The 27,697-nt window shown below is 29.1% G+C and overlaps 1 protein-coding gene across 1 annotated transcript in view; it reads left to right on the forward strand.

The window, feature by feature from the left end:
• LOC118748752 overlaps positions 1-27,697 on the forward strand; it is a 305,281-nt gene that overhangs the window by 187,791 nt on the left and 89,793 nt on the right. The window contains exons 5-8 of the mRNA XM_036483405.1: positions 4,277-4,508; positions 4,795-4,966; positions 19,125-19,246; positions 23,146-23,300. Of these exons, the coding sequence (XP_036339298.1) occupies positions 4,277-4,508; positions 4,795-4,966; positions 19,125-19,246; positions 23,146-23,300 (681 nt within the window). The remainder of the gene's footprint in view (positions 1-4,276; positions 4,509-4,794; positions 4,967-19,124; positions 19,247-23,145; positions 23,301-27,697) is intronic.

A 27,697-nucleotide genomic window follows, 5' to 3' on the forward strand; every position in this document is an offset into this window, starting at 1 on the left:
AAATATTATTAAAAATCGATGCGAACTCTAAGCTACTTACAACTTCCACTTTATTGCACTAAAATTAAATGATCTATAAAACTGCATACCCAAGATTTTTCTTAAAAGTAAAAAAAAAATTTTGGTGAACATTTTTTTATAACATTCAAATTTTTATTTTGAATTTTGTTTTTGTTTTGGGGAACCCTTAAAATGTTTTCAACTAGTTTTTATTATGTAACATTTATCAACTGCAACAGTAGAAGCGGTTGTCTTCAAAATAGTTGCTTTTTCTGCATTTTGTACTAAATTATATAATATACACAAATAAAAACTCAACTGGTTTCTTACTAATGTTATATGCTTTCATTAAAAAAAAAATTTATAAAATTTAGTGAAAAATTAAGGCTAAAGTAAATTATGAACATTGAGTTCCAGTTTTGAACCACTGTGCAATGCGGCTCGGAGGGTTTACCCCCAAAATGTTACTCTAAATATACATTTAAATGATTTTAGACATATATAAATCTGAAATTTAAGAAAACCCGTGCTGGGTTTTTCATAATAAAGAATTTCTAACACCATCTGCTTTTACTCAGTATTTTGCTTGAAAAATTACTCCAACTCTGATAGATGCGCTTTTCTACTAGTCTAATATGGCGACAACTTCGAGCAGACCCATAAATTCGTATACACAATATTTTCTGACATATTTAAAAAAATCCTTTTTTACTGACATTTAAGCGTTCCCATAAAGTTATGCCTAGATAAGTACGAGTATATCTGTTTATATATAAACATACATATATATATATGCATATATGTATATATGCCTCTTCAGAAGTTAATGGTATACAAATGTACTATAAATTTATATAAAAATACATTTTGCGTTTAAGTGGAAAACCTCGTGAATGGTTTCGTTTGTGGTTAGACTAAACAACCAAAAGTGCAATTTTATAATCCAGCACACACACTTGCACATACAGTGGCACTTGCGAAACAAAGCAATGCACTTAAGTGCATTGTATTCTTCTATGTTATTATAAGTTGCATTTTATTTTCGCAAGCATTTGCTTTGTGTGTGTGCGAGTTTTTCTTTTGCACAATTGAGTTTCGTACATACATACATACATACATATTTAGAGAACTTCGTTATTTTCCTTTTTGTTTATTTAAGAAATGCACAATTGAATTGGAAAAGAACTTTCTATTAAAAGCAATTGACATTGTGGCGTCTTTTCAAGCGTTGTTGAAGTATCATTTTATTGGTCAAATGGAAAATGTTTTAAAATTAGATAAAAAGTTTATATGTATTATGCACTTACAATGTAATAGAACGAAATAGAAATGCGTTTATCAAAATGCAAATGCAAATAAATGCCATTCAACTAATGAAATTATGTTCGAAAGTTTAAGAATATAAATTTTGTGAAAATGTTACGCATAAATTCAATTAAGGAAATTAAGAGCACGTGGATGGAAATTGAACATAAAATGAAGAAGAAAAATGGCAAACCATATTAAATAAAATATATTAAAAGACTATTTCCAGGAAGCAGGGCAAAGAAAATTAATTTAAAATTTTTAAGTAACTAAAGAAAATATTTTGTTTTATGCACTTTCTGTTTAACACTTTTTCTAAGCTACTCACGAAAATAACATTTATAAAACTAACGTTATAATTTTTAACCGATTTCGAAAAAAGTAAGCGGTTTTCAATTCGGAGTATTTTTTATGTAGGTACATATGTTGCCGAATAATTTTGGACCTCGTGAACCGTTCCCATACTAATTTGGTTTATTTCCGATCATTGGAGTCGATTGCTTTTGTATTTGATTGCTTGTTTTTTTTAATATACATATTTACTTTTTCCATTTTGTTAAATAATCAAAACCTCTCCCTTACTATTTTCACAATTTTATTAAAGCAAAAATATTTTTGATCACAGCTCGATTTTGTAGCAATTTTTAAATATTTTTCCAAAATACAACAACGTGTGATTGAATTTGACATTGCTTTCATCCTATAATGTCAAATTGAATAAAAGTTAATTTTGAATCGTTTGTTTACATTTTTAGCTTTATAGTACCTTAAAAGACAGACGTACTGAGTTCTCAATCACGCCTTGTTTAATATACCTTATAACTATCGAAGATTTAATTGCTACAAGTTTTACTTTTTATTTATTCGAAAATTAAAATTTTTTTCAAATTCCTCTGAATTTACTTCTTTTAGTTATTAATTAAATTCAATTTCCTTTGTGTTATAGCGATAAGAAATAATGGTTTGCTAAAAGCTTAATTTCGTAAAAAATTTTAGTTTATAACTATTTGAAATCATTTACCGCAAAGATTTTTTTTAGCGCAAAGATTTTTTATATGAATTATTGAAAATATTTTTTAAGTTTTTTTTTTTGTTCAACAATTGTTATTGAGCTCGAGGCCGTTTTTTAATGAAAATTTATTGTGGAAAAGCAACAATAATTTGAAAAAATAGTAGAAGTGATAGCTATTTCGGAATTTTTTTTTTGTTATAATTTTTTCACTTAAAACGAGTTCATAATTTTCCACTTTTCGAAAACATTAAAACGAGTTTATTCTAAAACATACAATTTGTGTGCTAAAATTTTTTTATAAGAATTAATTAAAATTTTCTTTGTGCCATAATTTTTTTCACTTAACACAAGTTCATAATTTTCTACTTTTCGAAAATATTAAACCGTGATTATTCTTACAAATTTTCCTAAAAATTGTAATTTTGTTTTTTTTTTTTGCTATTTGCTACAGATATTTTAGATTCTAAATATTTAAAATCATTTCAAACCCACAATTTTAACACAAATATGTATTTTGTAGTATTTTTCCCCTAACGTGTTTTAATTTTAATATTTCAAAAAATGCTGCATACAGAAATTCTCAAATAAGATGCCTTATATGCATTAATGAACAATTGTTTAAAGTATTTTTTTTTTGTTTTTGTTATTTGGTAAAGAGATCTCAAACTTTTTGGCTAGCAGTTTTTTTTTCACTTAACAAGTTCATAAATTTTTTACTTTTCGAGATCAGCTGTCAAACACATAACAAAATTTTCACCACTATATTTTATACATCCAGAATACTAGCTTTCCAAACTTTTGATTTCGACAATTTTTTATATGAATTTGTAAAAAATTTATGGAAAAGGGGTACAACTAAATAATATTATATTTAAAAATGTTTCCATCAGTTATAAGAATATTAAACAATATCTTATTTTAAAATTTGAAGTTGGAATCTAGGCGAAAAATTTTAGATATTAGCATTTAAAACAGAATTATTTGCAATATTATTAATGAAAAATTTCACTATATTATTAAAAAGTGCACTATTTAATAACACTATTTAATACCGAACAATTTCACATAAAAAATAATATTGAAATAATTTATTTATATTTTTGTAATCTTTTTCAGGTTTTCACTTTGAGAAAAAAAAATTCAGAAAATATTTAATCACAAAAGTTAAAAAAAAAATTTGGAAGTAGTCTTTAAGTTTTTTAATGTGCGTATATATTTTTTCCAAGCTTTAACAAAAATGTTTTTTGACGACTTTAAAACTCTTGAATCTCTAAATAACCCTGATCTGTCAACTTGTATAAAATGTTTCTTAGTAGTAAAGTATTTTAAAAATTGATATTGAAATTACTGATGCTGGAAAATATTTCATAAAATTAAAAAAAAAATATATATTATTTTTTTTTATTTAATTATCAGTTCTAAGCAAAGAGAAATTTTTTTTTTAGTTTAATATTTTTAAAAATTTCGAAAAAATATATTTGTTTCCATTTTTGAATCAAGTATTTTCAAAAAAAAAACATATTGCACAACCAATCGTAATTTATTTTCTTTAAAGTTTTCTTCGCGTTTTTTTCAAAATTAAAAAATTTAAATTTTTTAAGACTAAAATATCTGATTTTTGCTAAATTAAAAAATGTTTGTCCAAGGTTAAAAAATTTTATGTTTATAAGAAAATTCCAAATTTTATAAAAAGCTGGAAGCCTTATTTTCAAAAAAGCAAAATTGATTTAAAGCATTTTAAATCTACATATATGTATGTATGTATATCTGCAACATTTTTCTGGGTGTAAAAATTTGCACAAAACGCTCTAAAAGTACTACCGAATTTTTTATAAGATGATCAATTACGCCAGCTAGTTACGAAATAATAAAATCTTAAAAATCTTAAGAAAAGTTTGTGTTCTGCCGCAAAATCTCTACATCGCAAATAATACATTTTATTTTTTTGATCACTTACAGATCTTTGATGACATAATTTTCGTTTTCTTCGCAATCGAAATGCTCATCAAAACGATGGCGATGGGCTTGTATGGAAAAAACACATACATGGCCGATTCGTGGAATCGACTTGACTTCTTTATAGTTGTTGCTGGCTTATTGGAATATGCTACGAATGTGGATAATTTAAATTTGACTGCGATACGAACGATAAGAGTGTTGCGACCATTGCGAGCGATCAATCGCATACCAAGTAAGTATAAAAGAAGCCACCTAAAATTTGATAGCAGGGAGACAAAGGGGGCATTAAAAATCGAGGCACGCAAAATGGCACAAGAGGCATAGTTTTAACCAAAATAATTAAAACATTTTAAACTAAAATGCGCTTAAAACGCTCGCCACAAAAGTTTGAGCTTGCTTGATCGGAGCTACCAGTGCGTATACGCAACTTTTTTACATCACCTCGAAAAACTTATCAGTAATCGCTTAATTGGTACTTTTCTACGGACTAACACTTCTCTCCCCCCCACTCTCTACAGGTATGCGCATTTTGGTCATGTTGCTGCTGGACACGCTGCCTATGCTCGGCAATGTGCTGCTGCTCTGCTTCTTTGTCTTCTTCATATTCGGCATTATTGGCGTACAACTGTGGCAGGGCATACTGCGTCAGCGCTGTTGGATTGGGGCCGATTTGCCTGTGGATGATTTTCCGTAAGTAAACATTTAATAAGACATAATTTATGAATTTTTCCGATTTACGATTTCTACTAAAAAGTAAAAAATTTGCGCAATAATGACTTTTCTCTTTCCGCATTGCTACTACTATTCTGCAACGTTCGTTTTTTTGTTTTGCTGAAATTTCCTTTCACTTTCTATACTAAAAAAAAAAAATTGCTAAAAAATTTTAAAATTTTTTCGTTGCCGTATATATACTTTGTTTTTCATTTTAATTTGTAAAAAGCTTCCGAGTGTAATCCTTATAGCCGCTTTTTTATTTTGTAGAATTCAGCATAGATTTTCTATGAGAATTTTGTAGCCAAATTGTGAGCCAACGAGCTGCAAAGGTAGTTAGAATTCATGCAGTTTCTGACTTTTTTGTTAAAAATAATTTTTTTCAACTAGAAACAAAACTAATTGCAGTTTTTTATATTTATTTCTAGTTTCGCTTTGCGTTTCTGTTTCATGGCTTTAGTTTTGAATTATTTATTTTAAAAATTCATAAATTTTTAATTTTTGCATTAAAAACAATGTACACTAGTGAAAATTAATTTTTTTATAAAAAGTTTGAATAGTTAAGATACTGTTTTGAAGGGTTTTGCATTTATTTTATTCCCATTACTATTTTTGCATTGCTAAATTTATTTTATATTAAAAAAAAAATTTATTTTTAATATTTTAATTTTTGATTTGTTTATGTTTTCTAAATTTCTTTTTCTTACGTAATTTAGTAAAGTGAAATATTTAAAATCTTTAAAAAAAAAATATTTTTAGCACCGTGCATGTGAATACTGACGTAGTACAAGTTCTATTTAGGAGCCTGAGCTTTCGGTTAGCAAAACCAGCTGCTGATTTTCAAAGCCTTTCGTACTAACTTTACTCATTCACCCATCTGTAAATAACTATTTGAGCGCTTACTAGGAAAACAGTGTGTAAATATTAAAATTTTTTGGTAGGATTTATTTTTTATAAGCTTCATTAGAGCTTTTTGTACGCTCTTTTACCAGAAAGCAATAGCAAGCGCTTTTGCAAAGCTTGATAAGAGTTTGTGTAAAAGTAAGCTTTGATTACAGCTGTTTATTGCTCTTTGTGAGCTTAGTTTTTAGGTGGTAGGCTAAGCGAAAACTTTTTAGAGCTTTCAAAGCTTTTATGAGTTTTCTACATTATTTATTTGTGGTAGAGTTTAAATTTGGCTTTTTAGAAATTAGAGTTTTTATCTTCGTAAGCATAATTCAAAAAAAAGGGTTTTTTAAATTTGTTTAGGGCTTTTGCAATATTTTTAAACTTTCTCCAAATTTTTTTTAAAATTGTTTTACTAGAACTGTAACTTTCTCTTAAAACAAACCTTTTTGTTAGCTCATGAGTTGTAGGCATTGATAAAACTTTCTCGGGCATATTAAGGCGTTTAAATAAAATGGCCATAGATTTTTAGTTCATGCGACTGTAAACTAGCAATCATATAGAGCTTTTTGTAAACACTTGAGTGTAGAAGATATCAGCTAGAGCTTTTGAGAGCTTTTAAAGCTTTTATGAACGTTATAATATTTCATTATTATTTTTAGTAGTAAATTTAGATAGGTTCAAAATCAGAAATGTATATATAATTTAAAAGATTATTATTGAAAGTTTTAATATTTCCAAATAATATCTTTTTAAAATACAAATGTAAATAACTTAGACGACATTTTTCGGCTTGTTTTTTTTTTGTAAACATTTTCTTAGTATGTGCTTACTTGGTTTAATTAACGTTTGATATTTGTTTTTTTTTTTTTAATTTTTAAGTTCGAATTTTTCCTACTTTTATTTTGTTCTAATATTTTTCAACAAAAAATTAAAATGCTAGCCTCAATTTTCAGTAAAGATGCTCATTGCAACTATTTTACTAAAATCGCCCTCGTTTTTAAATAACAAAAATTTTAAGTGCTTTAGATTCAAATTATTACAAAATTTGTTTTCCTAATAATTTCTTTAAATATTATTTTTTTTGCATCTTTCCCAATATTATTTTAACAATATTTCAAAATTTGTTTTTAGGGGTTTGAGTTTATCATTTTTTTTTTATTAAAAAAACAAAAGGCTTCTTGACCATTTTTGGCCTCAAGTTATGACTTAAACATTATACCGTTAGAAGGTATTTTTTATTAATTGATTGGATGTTTTCAATACAATTTTAGAACTATAAATTTATTTTTCGTGTTAACCCCTTTCAATATTTTTTATTACACACTTAAATTAGTTAAAAAAAAAACTATTTCTAACGAGAAGATATTGTTTCAAATCAAGTAAAACTTTTTCCCTACATTCATTTTCAGAAATTAATTAATGTTTAATTAAATTTCTTACCTTACTAACGAATAAGGTTATTTTTTTACTCGTATCTATTTTTTTCAATATACATTAATTTGGTTTTTCCGTATGTAAATGTTTCGATACTTTTCACTAAATAAAAGTCGTATTGACTTCAGTTTTTGATGAGACTTAATTTTTTTCAATAAAAGTTTTATTTGCCTCGACTTCATTTTCCACAAATTTATAAATATTTTATTTTTGTATAAAAACTATGAGTTCCTTTTTTATTTGAGCAAAAAAAAGCAATATTTTTCACTAAAATTTTAACAAGAAAAAGCAAATGGAAACATCCAATCTCTCAGATATTATTGACTGCTGCATTTTATGCAAATTTCTCCACTAAAGCTCTCAATTCAAAATGTGCAGCTGTCTAACTGTCACTGACACTAAGCTGCTGCTGTTGCAACAACAACCACTGCTGCCAGACTACTCCCTACTGGCTGCTGTCGCACTCAACGCAGCATGTATGCGGCCATTTAGCGTGCAGTGAGCAACTGGGTGCCGTCTAAGCAAATGCGTTACCCCACAAAGCATGTCTGAGTCACTTAACAGACGTGTTTGCCATAGCTGATGTTAGCTATATTTACAACATTTGCTCGCACATTTATGAGTTTTTTGTTTTTTTTTTCTTGCTCCAATAAAAACTTCGAATTGTCATCTAAATGCGACAAGAATTTGAAAACGAATGTAAAATATGAATTCAAAACAAAAAAAAAAAAACTATTAAAAAAAATCAGACTGACTCGCATGCAGAAAATCTGCAACAGGGGAAATGTACGTCGCTCAACACTAATCGCTATTGAAAGCAGTTTGCCATGTGCCGCCGCTTGCTGGTTCTCTAGTTCCTATATCACCAGCGCTGCCTTTAATATGCAAATTAATTGCTGACTTCGAAGCGAAGCGTTTGGCAACTATCTTCATGCTGCCATTGGCGGCTTTCCTGCCTAACGTGGCATACATATTATTTTATAAGCAATTTTATACACATGTACCTATGTAAATATGTACGTACTTGTGTAGTCAATTATGCCAACTCGCTCACACGCTCGTACGGTAAACATTGACTGTCTGTGAGCAGTTGCAGATTTCAGGCGCCCAAGTAGCGATATTTCATTATCTTGTCATACATGGCGTATGAGTGCTCAACATTTATCATACACACGCACACACACACACACATGAATTCAGCTGTGCTTAGGTACGTGTATTATGCACACGTACCTGTTTACTTAAATACTATTTTTGGTAAACACTGAGTTGTACAAATGTCTGCACAATATAAATGTGTGGCAGTTCCAGAAAATGCAAGTTGCTACTATTATTTTTGGGCACTGAACTTTTCACATTGGCATGCAGAAAAAATAAATACAAATTTGAGATAGCAACATGAAAGGAGAAGTGCATAGAAGAAAATAAGTAAATTTTTCTCGGTGAAACTGCGATATGTAAATTTATTACATTAAACGAGCAATTCTTATATATATATATATATATATCCACTGGATTCTCGGAAGCGGCTCTAACGATTTTGATGAAATCTTGTACACAGATAATATTTTGGATTTTAAAGTTATCTGAATAGGCACTATCTCCGCGAAGACTATTCGAAATTAGTTACAAATCAATTAAATTTTAAAGATACCTAATTAAAAAATATTTTTAATAACGTTGCCAGCTATTTTGAATCGCATATTTATTTAATTTTTTTTTATTGTTAGAAAAAAAGGCAAAATATTACCAGTCATGGGTACCAAGAGAAGATTCTTAAACAATGCTTTCCCTATATACAGAATGTTATTCCTTAGGGTAGTAGTCTAAGGTTGCCACTTATTTTCAATTCTACACAATTTATCTAAAACAACGCAGTATGCATATCAAATGAAAGGCCACGCTTCTATGTAATACAAATTTTTATTTTGTTAATTTCAATCAGCATTTTTTTTATGTTTACACAGTACATATACGCTCAAGATCATTTCTCTGTTTTTAATTTTTAAATACTTTTTTTTTTAATTATATTTTAAGTTCTTAAAATTCCTTAAATTTAATGAATTTTATTTTTGTAGTTTGTTTCGATTATAAAAATCTTTCACATATTTTTTTTTTTTTTTTTGTTGAGATATTTTTATGTTCCTTTTCCTTTGTGGCTTATTTGGAAGGAAAAAACTTTTTGCTCACAATTTTTTTTTTTGTAATATTTTATTTTTTCTTTACACTTGTTTTCATAATAAACCTGCTATTAACTTCCGTCTTTTGCAAACTTGAAAATAATTTTATGCCAACGCAATGAGCAATTGTAAATACGCTTGTACATTTTTTGAATTTTCATTTAGAAACTAAATATTCATGCTACCACAGTAAATATGAAAAACTTTATGAAAATAATTATACAGGTTTGCTTGCAATTAAAGAGCGAAGTTGTAGAAAATTTTTTTGATTTTTTTTTTATATTTTTAGAAATACAATTTTCATCATTTAATATTTTAGACAATTTTATTAAAAAGTTACTAAAAATTACAATTTAAAACAATTTTGTAAAGCATTTTATACGTTTTAATTTTTTGGAAAATTTGGATATTCAAAATAGCACTGCAGAAAAATTATTTAAAACTTAAGACTAATGGCCTTATTTATAAAAAACAAAGTAGGTTTAAAGAGCTTTATAAATTGACGTTTTCATACATTTTTAGTAAACTGGTTAATGAAGAAAAGTAGCAGCAAATAGCTTTTAATACTAATTAATAAAAAGACTTAATGCCGGTTTCATACAAGCAATTTAAGTGAATAACGATTTTTTCTGTCACTTTCCATATTAAATTCAAAAAATAATAATTCACTTAAATTGGTGTCGTGAAACTGGCTATTAAGCTTTTAAAATAAATTTGTATCAGTGCATTTGAGGTTAAAAATTAAGGAAGTATAATTAGTTTACAAAAACTTTTAGTCATTTGCTAAAAAAATATTTTTTTATTCTAAACTTTAATTTTTTAGGAAAATTTAAAATTAAAAATTTAAGGGTTTTCAAATAGGAATAGTTTTCGTATGAAATATTTATACTTTTTTTGCAAAAAATATATGTATACATTTTTTTTAACGTAAATTTTTTGGAGAACTGTGTTTCAAAATCTGACAAAAATTATTTTAAGATTTTAATTTTTTTTACTTTAGTTTGTCTGAAACCAAATTAAATATTCTGCAGCCCCACAAATAAATAATAAGCAGCCCTGTAAATACGTATTTGCATAGAAATTTTCCCCAATGTATAGATAAACCCGAAAAACTTGTCATGGTTTACCCGAAATCCCTGAAATATCTTTTTTATTTTATGACATCTTTTGATATTATTCCATACCCAGCATTGTTTGAAATGTAACACTGCCTTTCCAACGAATTGACTTGCGCAGCTTGCTTTCGTTCTCTTTTACCCCCGCCCTTGATGTAAGCTATCTATCAGTTTTCATTCGCCATGCCCGCTTGATTTTACCAGAAACTATACAAATTTTTGTTCTAATTTTGTATATAACTTTCTTTGTTTCTCTCTTTTAGTACCCTGTTCACTTACCCTACTACTGTGTCTTGATACTCCTCTAAAGTGTGCAGTTTACGATTAATGCGAACTCTCTCTCTCCCATTACTGCCCTCTCTTTCTCTCACTCATTCATTGCCCCACACTCTCTGCTCAATTCTGAAAGCAAAGCTGTTGCTTCTTTGCCGGCCGACGCTTATAAGTCTCTCTCTCTCTCTTTTACTCTCACCTCTCTTTTTCACTCCCCATAATTAGTTTCGCTCAAAATTATGCTCCACAATCCATTCATTCCATATATACTTAGCAGGTCAATCTCAAAATAAAACCAACATCAAGCTCTAATCCTTTCAAACTCTATACCCTAAAACCCAAAAACTACCACTAAATAATACCACTACAATTACAATAACATAACTACTACTTACAAAAAAAAAGTAGTAAATCAAAGCATATCTATTGAAATACAAAGAAAAATTCAAAAATCATACGGGTTTTTTTGTTTACAGGGACCTACCTAAAGAGTACAGAGTTCGAGTCCGTGTTAACTCGTAAGATAAAATCCATTTCTTTCTTTACTTGTATTTATGTTAAACAAACAAAAAACATAAAAGTTATTAAACAACATGAAAAAAAACGAAAACAAATTTACTAAATAACAAAAGTTAGTATGAAATACAATCTAAATAGTATATTGCAAATGCCTATTAGAATCAGCGTGTTTTCTCTAAATAGTAAATTTTTGCTATTACTACTACTACTACTACTACTATTTATACTGGTACCACTACCACTTATTATTAACACTAATACTCCTACTCCTATCACTACTATTACTATTACTACTACTAATACTACTATTACCATATTCCTACTACAATCTAGCTGCTACTATATGGGCACTACTATAACTTACTACTATTAGCGTTTTATATGTTTAATACTTAGTACGCGTTTACAATAAATTTCAAAAATACTACATACTTACATAATATTGTATGTAAGGTACTCACTACATACTAAAATCCTATCAAATACTCAATAGCGCATACAAAATAGGGGGTTCAGAAGGTGTTGTATACTGTTGTATTCTTGAAGATTGTATTTTCATAACACTACTAAAATAAGTAATTGTAAAACTTTACGACATACAACTACATATACGACAGTATACAACACTTTGTGAACTCCCTAAATATAACTATTTCTCTCACTACTGATATCTGTTATCACTTAGATGCGCTGTAGCGTGTTAACTACTAATATTTCTAGCATACTGGTAAATGAAAATTTATATTCGATGTTAGTTTTTCTATTGTAAAATGTAAACCTTTAATATTTTATTAGAGCTTTACATTTTATATAAAAAATATATTACTAAATATGTGTGTATGTGTTTTTAGTGAAAAAACTTAATAGAATTTTCTTTAAGTTACCCTTTATAACACACCTACATATCTACTTGTATTTCAGAAAATATTTAGTTGGCTAGTACACTTTCCTCGCACCAAGAAGCTTCAAACGCCACTTTTTTTTTAATTTACTCCTTTAATAAACTCGGCTAAGAAATTATTAAGTTTGGCACTAGTCACCAGTTAAACTGACTAGCAATGCTAATCTGCAATGGGATTCTCAAAATAGAATTATTATTACGATTTCATTATGCACTTCTTCGTCTTATTTTAGGAGAAATTTATGCGCGATCGAAATTTAGTTTCGATTTTTTTTTTTAATTTGCATAGTTGATATGTGTTGCTTTAAGTTTTTGCCTTCAAAGTTAACCATTTCTACAACTAGTGTTGTTCCAATACGAGTAACTACGAGTAAATACTCGATACTTTCTTCAACTACTGAGTACTTTTTGTACTCGAATCATTCGCGCAAGTACTTTGGTGGGTATAGTGTACGCCTATGATTCGGGAAAAATACATAGCAAAAATGTGGTCTACTAATTTGAACTTAATTTTTTTTTGCTGTGAATCTGATAACCCCTTGTTGGACCCATATTTTGAATTTAAAAAATCTGTCATCGTCACCTCGAATGCCCTCTTATATAAAATTTGTTGGTGAAAACAAGAAAATTATTAAAATTGGATCGGCCATTTTGAATTTCAAAAATCCGACATCAGATTCGAAATCAGAAGAAGAAAAAAAATATAAAATTTGGTCTCTATATTGGAACCGCCACTTTGAATTCTAAAAATCTGACATCGGATTGGAAATCAGCAACCTCGAAAATCCCGCTTATATAAAAGTTTTTGGTGGAAAGGAAAAAACTATAAAATTTGGTCGCCATATTAGATCCGACAATTTGAATTTAAAAAATCGAACATCATTTTCGAAATCAGCGACTACAAAAACCTTCAAGCTATAAGTGTCAAATAAATTTGGTTACTTCTGGCCAGCAAATAGTAGTTGCCAGACCATAGTTAGTGCATTGGTGGTTAGTCACGTTCCCACCCACTCCCTGCCCGGTGTTAACCACCCTTTTATTCACCAGAATTATTTGACTTTGGATCTGATCGTATAGGGTGTCCACAAACCTGCCCATAAGCATAATTTAACTAGCTCCCCAGTTCCTATAGGAAGTTTCTTTGATCAAAACTAATAAAGATTTTAAAAGCATCTAAAAAAAACATTTTCATTTTGAATCTATTTTTTTACACTTACTTCCAATATGTAGCTTCAGGTTTCAGTTTCTATCATATTTTAAATTCGAAAATAAAGAACTGTATCTGGCTTTTCTTTTTTCGCTAAGATTTTCTATAATATTTCTCATCTTAATATATTAATTAATTGCTTCTCTTTTTTCCCCTAAGGATTTTCGGTGTTAATTTTTCGGTTTACACTCTTACAATAGTCTTTTGTTTTCCAGTTATGGATACCGCTTTTCTTTTTCATATTGCCTTTCCTTTAATTTTATATTCTTCTATCCTTTATATTCAAACGTCTTCTCTTAATCCGTTCCGTTTCCTCTCTATTACATTCTTGCTTTTATCACTTTTTTATAACATATTTGGTACAATAATTATTACAGAACACTTCTTCTGCCTTATTTTTCACATTGCTTTTATTGACCTTCACAATCCCTTCTTTGACTTTTTTACTGCCTTTCTCGGTCCTTCCTCGGCAACAAACAATTTCCGCAAGTTCAGAAACGTATACTTAGTATTAGAATATCTATAGAATTACAAGAACGACATTTTTTCCACCTTATTCTGTTTCCATGATATCGTCTCCTATTCTACAAAGAAGTTTCTCGATTTTCGAAAAAAAAAATTTAAATTTCCTTACATTTTCTTTAAATATGACGCTTCCACGCTTTGGCGCAAATATTTTTTTCCCTATAGGTCATACAATTGTTCTGAAATTTTACCCTCAGTTTACAATAGCTATTTATATAAAAAATATAATCCCGCATATACATATTTATTTAATATACACAATTTTTTTTGGAAGATATTATAAGCCTAAGGATTTTAAGACACAATAAAAGTATACGGTATAAGGTAATGAAATTACATATATCTAAGTAAAGTCAAAAATATATAATCACATTAATTAGTAGTACCCAAACAAATAATTGTTAATATTCAAAATTGTACACAGATCTAGTAGGAGTACCCTAAAACCGTAGACACAATTATATTTGGCACAAATTTAACACCCAACCCCACACAACTCCACACAAATAGACATAGACCTCAACTGACCTCACCCTAATCTGATATAATCTGATATGCCCTTATATGAAACCAAAGTTTCTGCTTGTACTTTCCACCCACAGAATATGATTAACCTCGTAGCGTTCATTCTAAATTAATTTTACCAAATTCCAAAAGCACTCACATGAAAGCGATTGTTCTTTTTGCAGGAAAAATCATCATTTTCTCTTGGGAAGGTATTTAAAGCTACCTTGACTATGGATATACAGTAGTTTGTTGTTACACAAAATTAAAATTATGCCCAAAAATATTTTGACCTACATAAATAATATATATTTAAACACAGCTATCAACTAAGTACAAGTTATAACTTCAACTAGAAAAAATAAGTAGGTTGCGAATACTAAATATCCCTTTAATAATTTAATAATAAAAAAAACGTAGTCAGCCAGTTGGCACTTAATATTTTCATAAATTAAATACCCTCTAAAGGTAATACTTTATAAAATAACTACTAAATAAAGCTACATATTTATTGGTTCGAATATCTAGTTATAAATAATATATACTCCTCAAATATACAACCGCAACAATAATACAGTTTGGTAGAGGTTTTTTAACAGCCTGGTTTGCTATTCTCTACGTTTGAGTATAGTCTTAGTAAAAAAGTGATTTCATATACATATTAAGACCACCATGAATCGAATTACTTAACTCATAAGCAACGCTCAAAATCATATAATTTTGATTCATCATCGGCATAAATAGTTAATTTTTATGCAATATTTAAAGACTGTCATGGGAAGGAAGCCTAGGAGCATCAAAGGAAACCTGTCATAAAGTTACCATAGTTGTTATTTTTTTTTTTTAATTTCAAATGGCGGAAATCAGAAAAGAATGAGCGCTTTAATTGAGTGAGGTATTTTCCCCCATCTTCTTGTACATAAGCTGAGAGAAATTTGTGTGCCAAATATTCAAATAAATAGTAAATTATGCTCTCCTCTGTGATAATCTTACTACACACTTGAACTCCCTTTCGCTCTCTCTCTCTCTCCTTCTATCTACTTTACAGCCACGCGTTTTTTTTCTAATAACTTCACAAATTAGATTTATGCAAACTTTTAATTTTTTTGCTAAACAAATTTTAGTTAAAAAATGGAAAAAATTTCTTACGCAAAACCAATCCCATTTCCCTTTGTTTTTAATCTTACTTTTATTGAATATAAGTGGCTTGAGTCGGCTTTCCACAAGTTCAATAAAAAGTAGCTCTCTCTCTCCCTCCCTCTCTCTCACTCTCTCAAAACTATGAGACCTTCTCTGCAGCCATTTATTTGTCTATGCTTGCAGTGCATTACTCTCTCAATATTTTTGGTTTCATATGCTCTGCGACATTGTATTTTGAGTTGATTAATTACATAATCTATAGGCATTTTCCACTACTTACTTTTGTTCATACTAATTACTTACTATATTTTAGAAACTCTTCACTCTTTTAAAATCGTCTTCCTTTCACTCCTTTTTTAGTCTTTCGCCTTTACACTGATACAGTAGATTGTAAAAAATTACTCTTAAATACTCCTTATAATCTAAAAATTGTTGCCAATGCTCAATAACTCAAACACTTACTCAGACACTCATAAAAAAGACTCGATTTTCACTTTCTTACACTCTTCAAAATGCTCATACATAATCCGCTATAACACTCATGGCAAAAAGTTACCGTTTTCATAGTTTTACACATTTTCTGTTAATTATTTTGACTCTGTGTTATTCAAATATTAGCTTTTCTTTTTATTAGTTTAGTTATTAAAAAATAATAATATTTAAAAAAGTTATTAAAATTTTTTTTTTTTTAATTTTTTATAAAAAAAATTATTGGAAAAAATATCACATTTGTCCCATTTTTTTTACTTCTACTTATTAACAGTTCTATCAAAAAAAAAATATCACTTTCGGATGCCCACTCACTCACTCATTTGCTCAGTCGCTCACTCGTTCACTCACTTACTCATTCTCTCACTCATAAATTCTCTCAACAAAACCCACCTCTTTCAGTGTTGATAATTTTCTACACTCACACACGCTTACTAACCCTTTATTCGCTTAATAAGTACTAAATTTTAACTGAGTGCTTTTATTGAGTGCGTTCGCTTTTTTATTGAGAAAAAAAATAAAGTGACTCGGACTCTTACTAGAAAAATACTCAATGACATAATACACGCAGCACTAACCCTCGACACACTCATTTTTATGGCATTGTTTACATTGCAGGCCACAAACGCACCCACAATCACTCAAAATACGAGTCGTTTTACTTTACTCAAGTAATACAGTTACATTTGAGAAATCTTTTTATGCTCACGTTTACACTCGTTTCTGAATAAGTACGAACACACACTCAATGGTTTCACTCAATTTTTACCCTACTAGAAACTCGTAAAAATACACTCAGATTCATTTGAGAAATTTCCCGTTTCGATAGAGATAAAAACTCATTCAACTTGCTAGGCTTAGAGTGAGAGATTAGTAAAAATATTTTCTAATTTAGAAAAATTTAAATTTGAGTTAATTTTTTAGAGCTAAACACATTTATTTTCACTTTTTTTGTGATAACTTTTTCTCAATCTCACCCGCAATCCTACCATCTTAACTACTCTAACTGTTATAAAAAAAATCTCATTCCGTTTACCCAATTTCATTGCTTATTCTAGCTCATTCGTTTTCAGTATTAATCTAAGCTTTATAAAAAAATGTACGAATATCAGTTTTATTAACTTCTTTTCTCTCTCAAAGCTTCAGGGATTTTTTCACAATTTTTTTAACTCACTTGTAACTTATAAACTTTTTCTCTTTTTGAAGGTAACATTTTTCCACTCAATTTCAACATATCCAAACTTACTATTTTAACTCACGAACACTCATTTTTAATTCGTAACATTTTTCTCGCTCTTATGAGAGATAAGAATTTCATGCACTCAATCTACACTTACTCAAAGTCACTATTTACACATACACACTTGCAAATGACTTTGAGTTGTTTTTTTCTTATCCTTTTGGACTAAGATTTTTTATATTGACTAATTTATCCTCAATGACTATTTTATCTTATTTAGTCTAATTTCTCATTGCATTAAAAATGTTCTATTAATTATTTGCTAGGCATATTTTCTCTTTACGCTATCAAATACTCATTTGGTTGCTTTAATTTTTACAACTTCTTTGGTAACGTTCTCGGTGTGAAATTTTGTAGCTCCACAAACTCTTACTACTCACACTGATTTTAACATGTTCCGTTCATGAGATATACTCCAACTAATCTCACTAAAACACTCACTCAATACCGTAAAGTATTAAAATCTACTTTTTTCTCTAATTTTCCTTTTCCCAGCCACTTTTCTGTAGTAACTCATTCATCTTTGAATCGTTTCTTTAATTTCGTTTTAAATAAATGAGGAACTATTATGCTTTCACTCATTTAACTCACTCAATTTGGAAAGTATCGTCAAATAGCCAAAATTTATTTCTCACACTAAGCACGATTAGGGACTTTTAATATAGGATTGGATTTTTAGAAATATGAAATTGTAATTAAACTAATAATTTTTCTTAATTCGGACAAAAATTTCGTAGAAATGATGTGACATTTTTTGACATAAAATTGATTTCCCAAAACTCTCAATTTTTAAGTCTGAAAAAAAATTTCTAGTTTCTTGAAGAAATAAAAGTGTATGAGAAATTACCTAAGTTCGGAAAAAATTTAAGTAAAATCGCATTAAAACTTTGAATTGTTTTCAAGATTTCAAAAATGAGTTCAATGAAAAGCAAATTTTTATGGAGATAAATTATTTTCGTTTTCCGATTTCATTAACAGAAAAGATAAAACTCTTAAAAACAAAATGTTATTAGGCCAAGAAAAAAAATTTCCAAATTTGTAAAAGCTGTAATTGCAAACAAAATTTCGCAACTAGAAAAACTGTTTTAGTTTAGTAAAAAAGATATAAAATTTGCCAAAAAACTTTATTAAAAAAGTTATGAAAAAGTGTCTAGTGTTTGGCAAAAAGTTTCCTACATTTTTTATAAACCCGGCCACTTCTTTATCATTGTTTCTACCATCGTCTCTTCAATTAACTTAATGCTTAATCATTTCACCTATCAAATCTTAATTTCGCTCGCTCAAAGCTCAACTGCTCGATTTTCACTCATTCATTTCAATCTCTAAGTGTCTGAATAAATGTTATGAAATGTCTTGAATATAAACTTGTTTATATATATTGTGATTTACTAAATGTCTCTATTTTTGTATGTATTTTTCTCTTCTCTCATTCTGCTCTCAATAACACACACTGCATATATTAAAAAAAAATATAATAATTAATGCAAACTGCAAATTCATTTTTTTTTTGCAAATATTACATTGATACTAAAACAAACACAAAATGTTTCCTACTAACCAACACCAACAAAAACCAATTCGAAACAAACCATAAAAAAACAATTTTAAAATTTTTTAAATTCTTCAAATACTCTACAACCACTCTACAATTCCGTCAAAAATGGAACCATTCATAAACCAAACCAAAAAACAACCATCAACAACAACAACAAAAAACTCTAGTGTCTCCAACTACTACGAATTCTCCAAGGAGCAGGACTACATTTGCTCGAAGCCTGGTGACTCTGGCATGCATTTGTGCGCGGATTTGCCGCCTTACCGCGTTGGCGATATGATTTGTACGGGTAAGTAAGCAAACAACAACAATATCAACAACACAAAATTCAACATATTTATTGTTATAATTGCTGCTAAGTTGTTAGCATAAAAAAAAAAGAAATTAATTAAATTCTGAAGCATTTAGTTGTTAGCAGTCGGCCTGAATGAATGAGGTAATTCAATTTTCACTCGCAACGGAAGAAGGTCGCGCTGTGTAAAGAGTGGGAGAGGGTTAGTGGGGCAAAGAGCAACATCGAATGGCACTGGGCTAGGCAACTAACTGACTGACCGTAGCTACAGCAAAGCATGTCTTTGTTGTAGCTCATTAAAAATCAACGGTATTTTAGTGTTTCCCGGGAGTAAAATTAGCGCTGGTAGCGGGCGAGCGGTGATATGCAGGAGCCCATCAGGCAAGTGAGGGAGCGCAAAAGCGGACAATGCAGCAAACTTTAATTGCTACTTGAATGATTTTCCATGCTGCCAATTTGTGTTGGTAGCATATTTTTTGTTGTAGTTGTAATTGTTGCTTATGTTAATGAGGTTGGACGGTTGATGCTGTCGATCGGCCCTACAAATATGCATACCTAAATGCATGCATATCAAGTTACATACACACATACGTACGTACAAAAAGGTATGTGTGTGCGGCAAATTTTATCGATTAATTTTTAACTTTTTGTTGTTGCTGCGCATATTATGCGAGCGCAAATTTTAATCATGATTTCGAAATTATACGCGTGAGCCGTGGCGCAAGGCAGGCAGGTGTGTTCTGCTTTAATTAAAAAATTTTTGCAATTCCAACAATGAGAAAATTCCGAAAAATTCAAATTTACACAAGGAATAAACAACCGTAAACAATTCAATTAAATTTTCTTTAAATTTAATTTAAAAATTTAGTTTCAAATGTTTGCTAAGAATTGATTAAAATGAACTTAATGATGTATCTCACCAGAAAAGCAAGATAAAACAATTTTTAAGTTTTTAACGAATTTTGGCAATAAACTTTAATAATTCTATAATTTACGAAATATTAATTTAATTATTAAAAAATGCATGTTAAAATTTTAAATTTTCCAAATTTTTTGCAGAGGGGCCTCAAAACGGCTCGTTTAGTTTAAAATTAAATAAAAATAAAATTTCGTTAAATCTTCTATACGTATTTTTTAATTTTGAAGACATTTTAAAGATTTGTGAAGTTGAAAAGTGCCTTGTTTAAGAAAAAAATTTCAGGATTTGCAAAGAAGTATATGTAACTCTTTTTTCTATATTAAATTATTTTTTACAAAATGAAAAAAAAAAGTTAAACTAGAACCAACTATGAAAAGTTGCGAGTTTAAAATAAGTCCACTTTGATCAAAAATACTCAGAATTTTCAAAAATTGGGAAACTAAACTAAATTAATTGCATGAAATTTTTTGTATAGTTTAAAAAGACATGAATTCATTTTTCAGCCTGTCTTGTTTGGAAAACTTTAAAGAATTACCAATTTCACAACTTTCTTATTTGAAAAAAAATTTTTTTTTTTACGATGACTTTTTTTTTAATAAAAAACAAAAAAACCAATTAATGCAATTAATGTTTCGCAATTTGCCCAAAAACATATGAAATATCACAAAAATTTTAATACAAAATACATATGGATGTACTGAAAAATTTGCAAATAAAATTAAATGACGAATAGAATTTTAAAAACTTAAAAAAATATAAAAATAATCAAAATTTTCAAATAAAAATAATTTAAAAAATATTTTGTTTTGATGAAAACATGTTCACAAGTTGGAAAAAATTTGAGCACTTTAATGCTTTTTTCATTTTTACAAAATGTTTAAAATCTACTAATTGAATATCAACAAAAACTAAAATTTTTACTTTTAACTAGTTTTATAACTACTCGATTACTTTTGTTAAAAAAATGGAAAAAATTCAGCTCTTATTTATTTATTTATTTTTTTTTTTCAAATATAAAAAAAATGTTCAAGAGACACAAGAAAAATTGTTGTAATAATGGAAACAATTTTTAAAGAGATGGAAATATTTTGAAAGCTTTTAAAATTTAAAGTACTTCTATGAATTCTTTTTATTATTTGATAAGGTGGCTTTCATTTGATGGAAAAAAGCTCGAAACTTGTTATTTCACCTTTTCTTTGGAAACGCTATGACTAAACCCATTTCACCAGTTTATCGATATTAGATTTTTATTATTTACAAAATTAAAAAAAAATATATATAGTTTATTTTAAAGCAATACATTTTTTCTAATTAAGTAATTTAAACTTTCTTTAATATTTTACCTGCTTTTATTTCTCGGCAGCAAGTTCAAAAACGCCCTATCTCACAAAAATTTTCAAGGAACGCCTTATTTTAGAATTTTATTAAAGAACGTCCTATTCAGAATTTTATTGAAAAACATTTTCCATACATTTTCATTTAAGATAGGGCGTTTTTGAACCGAATTCTGAGATAGGGTATTTTTCAATAAAATTCTGAATAGGGCGCTCTTTAATCAAATTCTAAATTAATGCGTTGTTCAAAATTCTTCTGATATAGGACGTTTTCGAACTGGCTGCCGAAATGGGTCGATCTTCCACTCAGAAGTAATCGAGCTTTTTTCGAAATGGGACACATTTTTATTTATTTTAACATTTATGTACATATATTATATTTCTTCCTATATTCTTAAAAATTTGCGAAAAAACTATATATATAGATTTCTTGGTCGGAATTTTAGAAACAATTATTTTAAATTGATGATGTATGTAGGTATATAAAATTTAAAAAATGAAAAAAGGATGAATCTAAAAAATTTAGGTTTATTTTTGTCTTACTTTTGTGGAAATGATTACATATAACCGCGAAATTAAAAGGCAAACAAATATTAAATTTTGAATTTTTTAATTTTTTTTTTTGTTGCTAACCTTCAGGTAACATTTAAATTCTAATGATGTAATAAGAATGCAGAGGAACTTTTCTTATGTTTTCCCCTTTTATTTTTTTTTCTTACTTTTTAACTTTATTTTTTGCTTTTTAGGAAATGTCTTAAATTTACTTTCTTTACTTTGAAGAAACAATAAAGGCAATTAAAAACAATTTTCCTTCTTCCCAATTCTGTTTGAAATATTTCCGTACCCTTGAGTTAGGCATAATTTTATTCGCAATCCATCCAAGCGGCAACTCAATTAGCATAAAGCGCGAAAGCTATGCTGTATATTGTTGCCTTTTGTTTATTTTGTTCTTCTGTCAAAAAATAACTTTACGCCTCAATTTCACAGTTGAGCGATCAGCTATGTATAAATAAACAGATCTGAAAAAAGTAGCGAATTAGGCAATTAAAATATGTTTCAATTTTAAATAGTACATCAAATACATTAAAAGAAATTCAAAAGTATATATTTTAATGTGTTGGTCACTAAATCATTGCATAAATGTTTCAAAAGGCAGCAAAAAGTATCTTTGAAAACTGAATTAATTCAGCAAGCCTACTAGTTTCAGTTCATTTTTGAGCAATTTTGTAAAGGTAAAAAAGTCGCTGTAGAATATTGGATTTGCTTTGGCCTTCTCTTTGACCTCCTTTAAGAGATAATGTGTCCTAGTAGTTCTTTATTCATGGCTACATCGGTAATAAACTTAGGCACTGGTTGGTCGCCTATAGCACGATTATACGATGCTCCATTTTAACGGCTCTTAACCACAGTATTGAAGTCTAGATTTCAATTTAGAGAGAATCTCAGGACATAACTCCCCCAATCCTGGCGCTGTACCTCGATCTATTCAGGTACAGATACACTGGGGTTTAGAAAGTTTGAAAGAACTAAAGTCTACTTGGAGCTGAATTTTTTGATGATTTATGGAATACATGTTTTTTTTTATAATATGTGTTTTAAAAACTCTATGCATTAGGAAAATTAAACCTGTCTGCCATTTTCAGAACCGGCATCCGTATATAGCGATAATCTACCGACAAATGCCTCCTGCGTCAATTGGAATCAATATTATACGGATTGTAGGGAGAGCGCTCATAATCCATTTCAAGGGACAATATCGTTCGATAATATTGGAATGGCATGGGTGGCGATATTTTTGGTAAGTAAACTAGAAAATTTTAAATGGAAAAAATAAAAAAGTAGTTATTATGTTACCGCAGAAAAGTTTAAAAAGTGCATAATAAATACCAGAATGGTTATAAAGTAAAAAGAAAGTATTGGGCAGAAAAAAGAATACAATTTAAATTTTTAAGCAAGCCAAAAATGAGGGTAAGTCGACGAAATATGGAATATTAAACTAAAAAATAAAATAAAAAAAAAAATTAGGCCACCGAATGAGTAAACGAAGAAAAAATTGAGAAGAATGCAGTCAAGATTCAAAAAAAAAACAAGAAATAAGTAAATTAGCTTTAAAAAAGACAGCAGTCAAAGAAAAAAACTAAACTTAACGAGTGCCGTTTTCACAGTGGAGAGCTATTTCACATTTGGCATTTAAATTTCAGTTTTTGTACACAGATCTAAAGTTAGGGATAACGGGCCTTATTTTGTAGAGCTGGCTGCCCAAGGATCGTTACTCCTAACTCGCCATTGTGAAAAGGGCTTTAAAATACATATCTACTCAGCAATATATAGCCTGAAGGTATGCAATGATATATAATAATATAACTCTGACTACAGCAGTGTAGTGTACGGCTTTAATTAATTCCCATCTACGGAAATAACGTAGCACTCAAGGCCTAAAAGTATACAAGGACATTTGTTACACAAAAAAATTCAGCACTCTACAGTGATATAGAAACTAATTAAATATACAATTCAAAAAAAGATTTTTCGGAAACAAATTTGCAGAGCCTAAAACTCCGCAGTCATGTAATAACTTTTCAGTACTAAGAGCATAATGGTAAACAATTCGCTTTGATTTGCAGAATATGATCTAATTAGAGCTGAAAATATTTTGATATAAACATTTTTCAAAAAATATGAATATATTTCAAAAACATGTTTTTGAAAAAAGTAAAATTTTTAAAGTATTTTAATTTTGGGTTTAAATATCAAATTTTTTCAGCATACCAATAGCATTGCAATATGCCAACAGTGTGAAACAGCCCTAAAAGGGAAAAAATATTTTTGAAAGTAAAATGTGAGAAATAAATATTTTGGCAAACTAAATAGTTTTGAACAAAAAAAAATATAAACACTCATACGAAGAATTTTTTATCCAACAAGAACCAAGGAAAACTAAAAAAATATCATTCATAGAGTTAGTTGTATTGAAACTCCTTAAATGCAAAATTCGAAGTAATATTGTTTAAATCAATTTTTAGAGCCTGAAAGTATGCAAGCGCATTATATTTTCTTGCACTACATATGTAAGAGCCTAAAAGTAAAGAATATGACTTGATTTGTGGAATATGATCTATTTATTTTAGGCTAAGCGTATTTTCGTTTGAAAAAATTTAAGTTTTTTGGAAAAAAATATAAATAAAAAATTCTCTTGCAAAACAAGAAAAAAATGGTTCGAAATAGCCATATTTTAAAATACGTACATAAATATTTTTGAAAAATTTTTATATCTAAAAGTATTTTTTTAAGTAAAACGATTTTATTATTTTATAAGTAATGAATTTTCTTAAAATGTTTGAAAAAATTAAAGTTTCTGAAAAAAACTTTAACAAAAAATTTGGAAAAAAAATCTTTTGCAAAACAAGAAAAAAAATGGTTCGAAATAAACATATTCTAATATACATACATTAATATTTTTGAAAAATTTGTATATTTAAAACTATTTTTTTAAGTAAAACGATTTTTTTTATTTAATAAGTAATAAATTGTCTTAAAATTCGCAAAATTTTCTTGTGACCTGAATTAATAAAAATTCAATTCTATAATTGCATACCGCAATGGAGTAAAAATTTTTTTAGAAAATTTACGCAAGTAATCTGAAACAAAATTTTATAGAAAAAATTCAACGCCTGTAAATATGCGATTAAATATACATTTAAATTCTAAAACAGGAACATTCCTGATTTTTTCAAAAGAGTTCAGTTTTTTAATTAAATTAATGAACGGGATGGTCAGTAGTCCCTTTTTACTGAGTGAGATAAATTTTTGTATTCCTACAAGACCCACGAGACATTTTAAACCTATTGTGTTGAGTATTTGTAAATCAAACTTTGAAATGCATGATGCTTTTCGGTGTTTATGCCAAGATTTTAACAAGCATTATGATTGCATCGACATATCTGAATCGCTTTTTGTAATAAAGAAAACATTGCTCAACAAGTTAACTAAATAAACTAATATCTGCAACCGTGAACGAAAAAATTACACAATATCTATGACTGCTTAGTACAATTGTAACGGCTTCGTATATTTCCGCGACCGCGTAGGACAATAGGAGCAGGGATCGGAAACTCGGCCTTTCCGACCTCGCCCAACAGTTCGTCTATAGCGTGGAGCGGAAACTAGGACTTTCCGCCTGCCTCACTTACAAAGTAACGACTACGGGAACATGGATCGGAAGCTCGGCCTTTCCGACCATGATCAACGGCCTGTAAACAGGGCGGAGCGGAAACTAGGTCTTTCCGCCCGCCGCACACAAAAGTAGACTGGAGACAAGGCCTCGCCAGCTACCCAAATTGCTATTGAATATCATTGTTATCTTTACAAGTCAATATTTATAATTATTTCACTCTGTAATGTATCACACATACTTAAATATTCTAAATCTTTTTATCTCAACTGTCTGTAAGAAAACATTTTTCTGTAGACTAAATAAATAAATAAATAAATAAATAAAAATAGCCTAATAAATAAAAGGGAAAAATTTGCCTAAAAGTATGCAATGGAAAATATCAGAACACTAAAACGCGAAGTTGCACACTTTTATTAGGTAAAAACGCAAGTTATAGATTTATAATTCGCAAAAAATCTAATAATTTTATTGAAGAAAAACCTAAAAGTATGCAATGATGTAGAGGTATCGATGATTAGCGTATTAAATGGTGAAGTGTGGAATTTTATACAGAAATTATGAAATTATGTTGGTAGCATAACATGTTAACCAACCAAGGAAAATCATTGCTCTGTAGCTATTAAAAATGCCTGCTTGTCAACTACATAAATAACACGGTTCAATAAAATTTTGTCGTATGTTATTTCAAAAGCGGGGCCGACCTCATCTTATAGATTTTTTGATGCTGATTTGAAGTGTATTTACAAACATTTTCTATCACGTCCAGTTTTTGAGAAAAAAAAAACTGTTGAAGTGTCGAAAAATGGCAAAGATGCAAATTTCAAAAATATGGCAACAAAATATATTCAGTGCTTTTGGAAATGACATAATATTAACCGAAATTGAAGAGACAGCGGAAAATTTGGTTAATGCGCCCGCAAGTATGCAAACACATTCATTGCTGTGAGCTTTGATATTTGTAATTGATAGCATTGAAATTATTTATCTATAAAAACCGTTCAATTTTCCTACTCTAAATTTTACTTTTCTATATTGCTCCCAAAAGTATGCTGATACAATTTTACTTATATACAATGCCTTAAAGTGAAATCTTTCGTTTTAATAGCAGTTTAAATTTAACCTTTTTTAAAAGGACCGTTAACTTTACGATCCTGAAAGTATGCAGCGTTTGAAAATCCGCCACAAGTTCCACCTTTCTTAAATTTGGTACATATGTAGTATGTGTGCAAGTTCAACTGAGTGTCCGATTGGACCACAAAAAAGCTTCAGTTTTTTGGGTCATAGTTCAACGCTGACACTTTTTAAAACAGAAAGTCCACTCCAATTTATTTTTGATATCGTCCGAAAAAAAAATTTGTTCGCTATGACAATTTCCCAGTATCAGTTACGTGCATAATTACAAACGTCCCAATTTCTTCATGCCTGCTACGTGACACTTTCAACCATTTGTTTTCCGAAAATTTTTGTTTTTGTTACGACGACTTCGAATACACGCGCGCGCAACCCACTTTGTACATATTTGCTGCGACACACTTATTTGCATAATTTGCACCAATCAACTGGCGCTCGCATGGCTTTCATTCCATTTCGGCGATGTGTAGCGTAGCGCACTTGTATTTGATGCCACACGCGCACTTTAATTTCTCATTTCACAAACGCATTTGCATTCGTGCCTAAAAGTACACATAACACCACCCATAAACATGCAAACATACATCCATACATACATACTTAGGTGCATGTGAGTGTGCGCTGCTGAAACGCCGAAAAGGATTAGCCAGTATGCCGCGCCGCGCAGGAACGTGAAAAGCATACGCTACAACAGCTAGGATAAAAGCGAGAATAATTAGAAATGCGTTATTTGGGTAACCACAACAAAAGCAGCTGCTTTGAAAATAAGGTCGTCCAGTAGGGAGTGAAAGAGATAGTGAGAGAGAAGTAGGTGCTGTTTAGCAGCGAAAAAGGTTATTAACGGTTTGAAGCATAATTTTTGTTGTTGTTGTTGCTTTCATATTGTTACA

Source organism: Rhagoletis pomonella, unplaced genomic scaffold (genome assembly GCF_013731165.1).
Source record: "Rhagoletis pomonella isolate Grant_MI unplaced genomic scaffold, Rhpom_1.0 Rhpom_scaffold_00013, whole genome shotgun sequence".
Lineage (NCBI taxonomy): Eukaryota > Metazoa > Arthropoda > Insecta > Diptera > Tephritidae > Rhagoletis > Rhagoletis pomonella.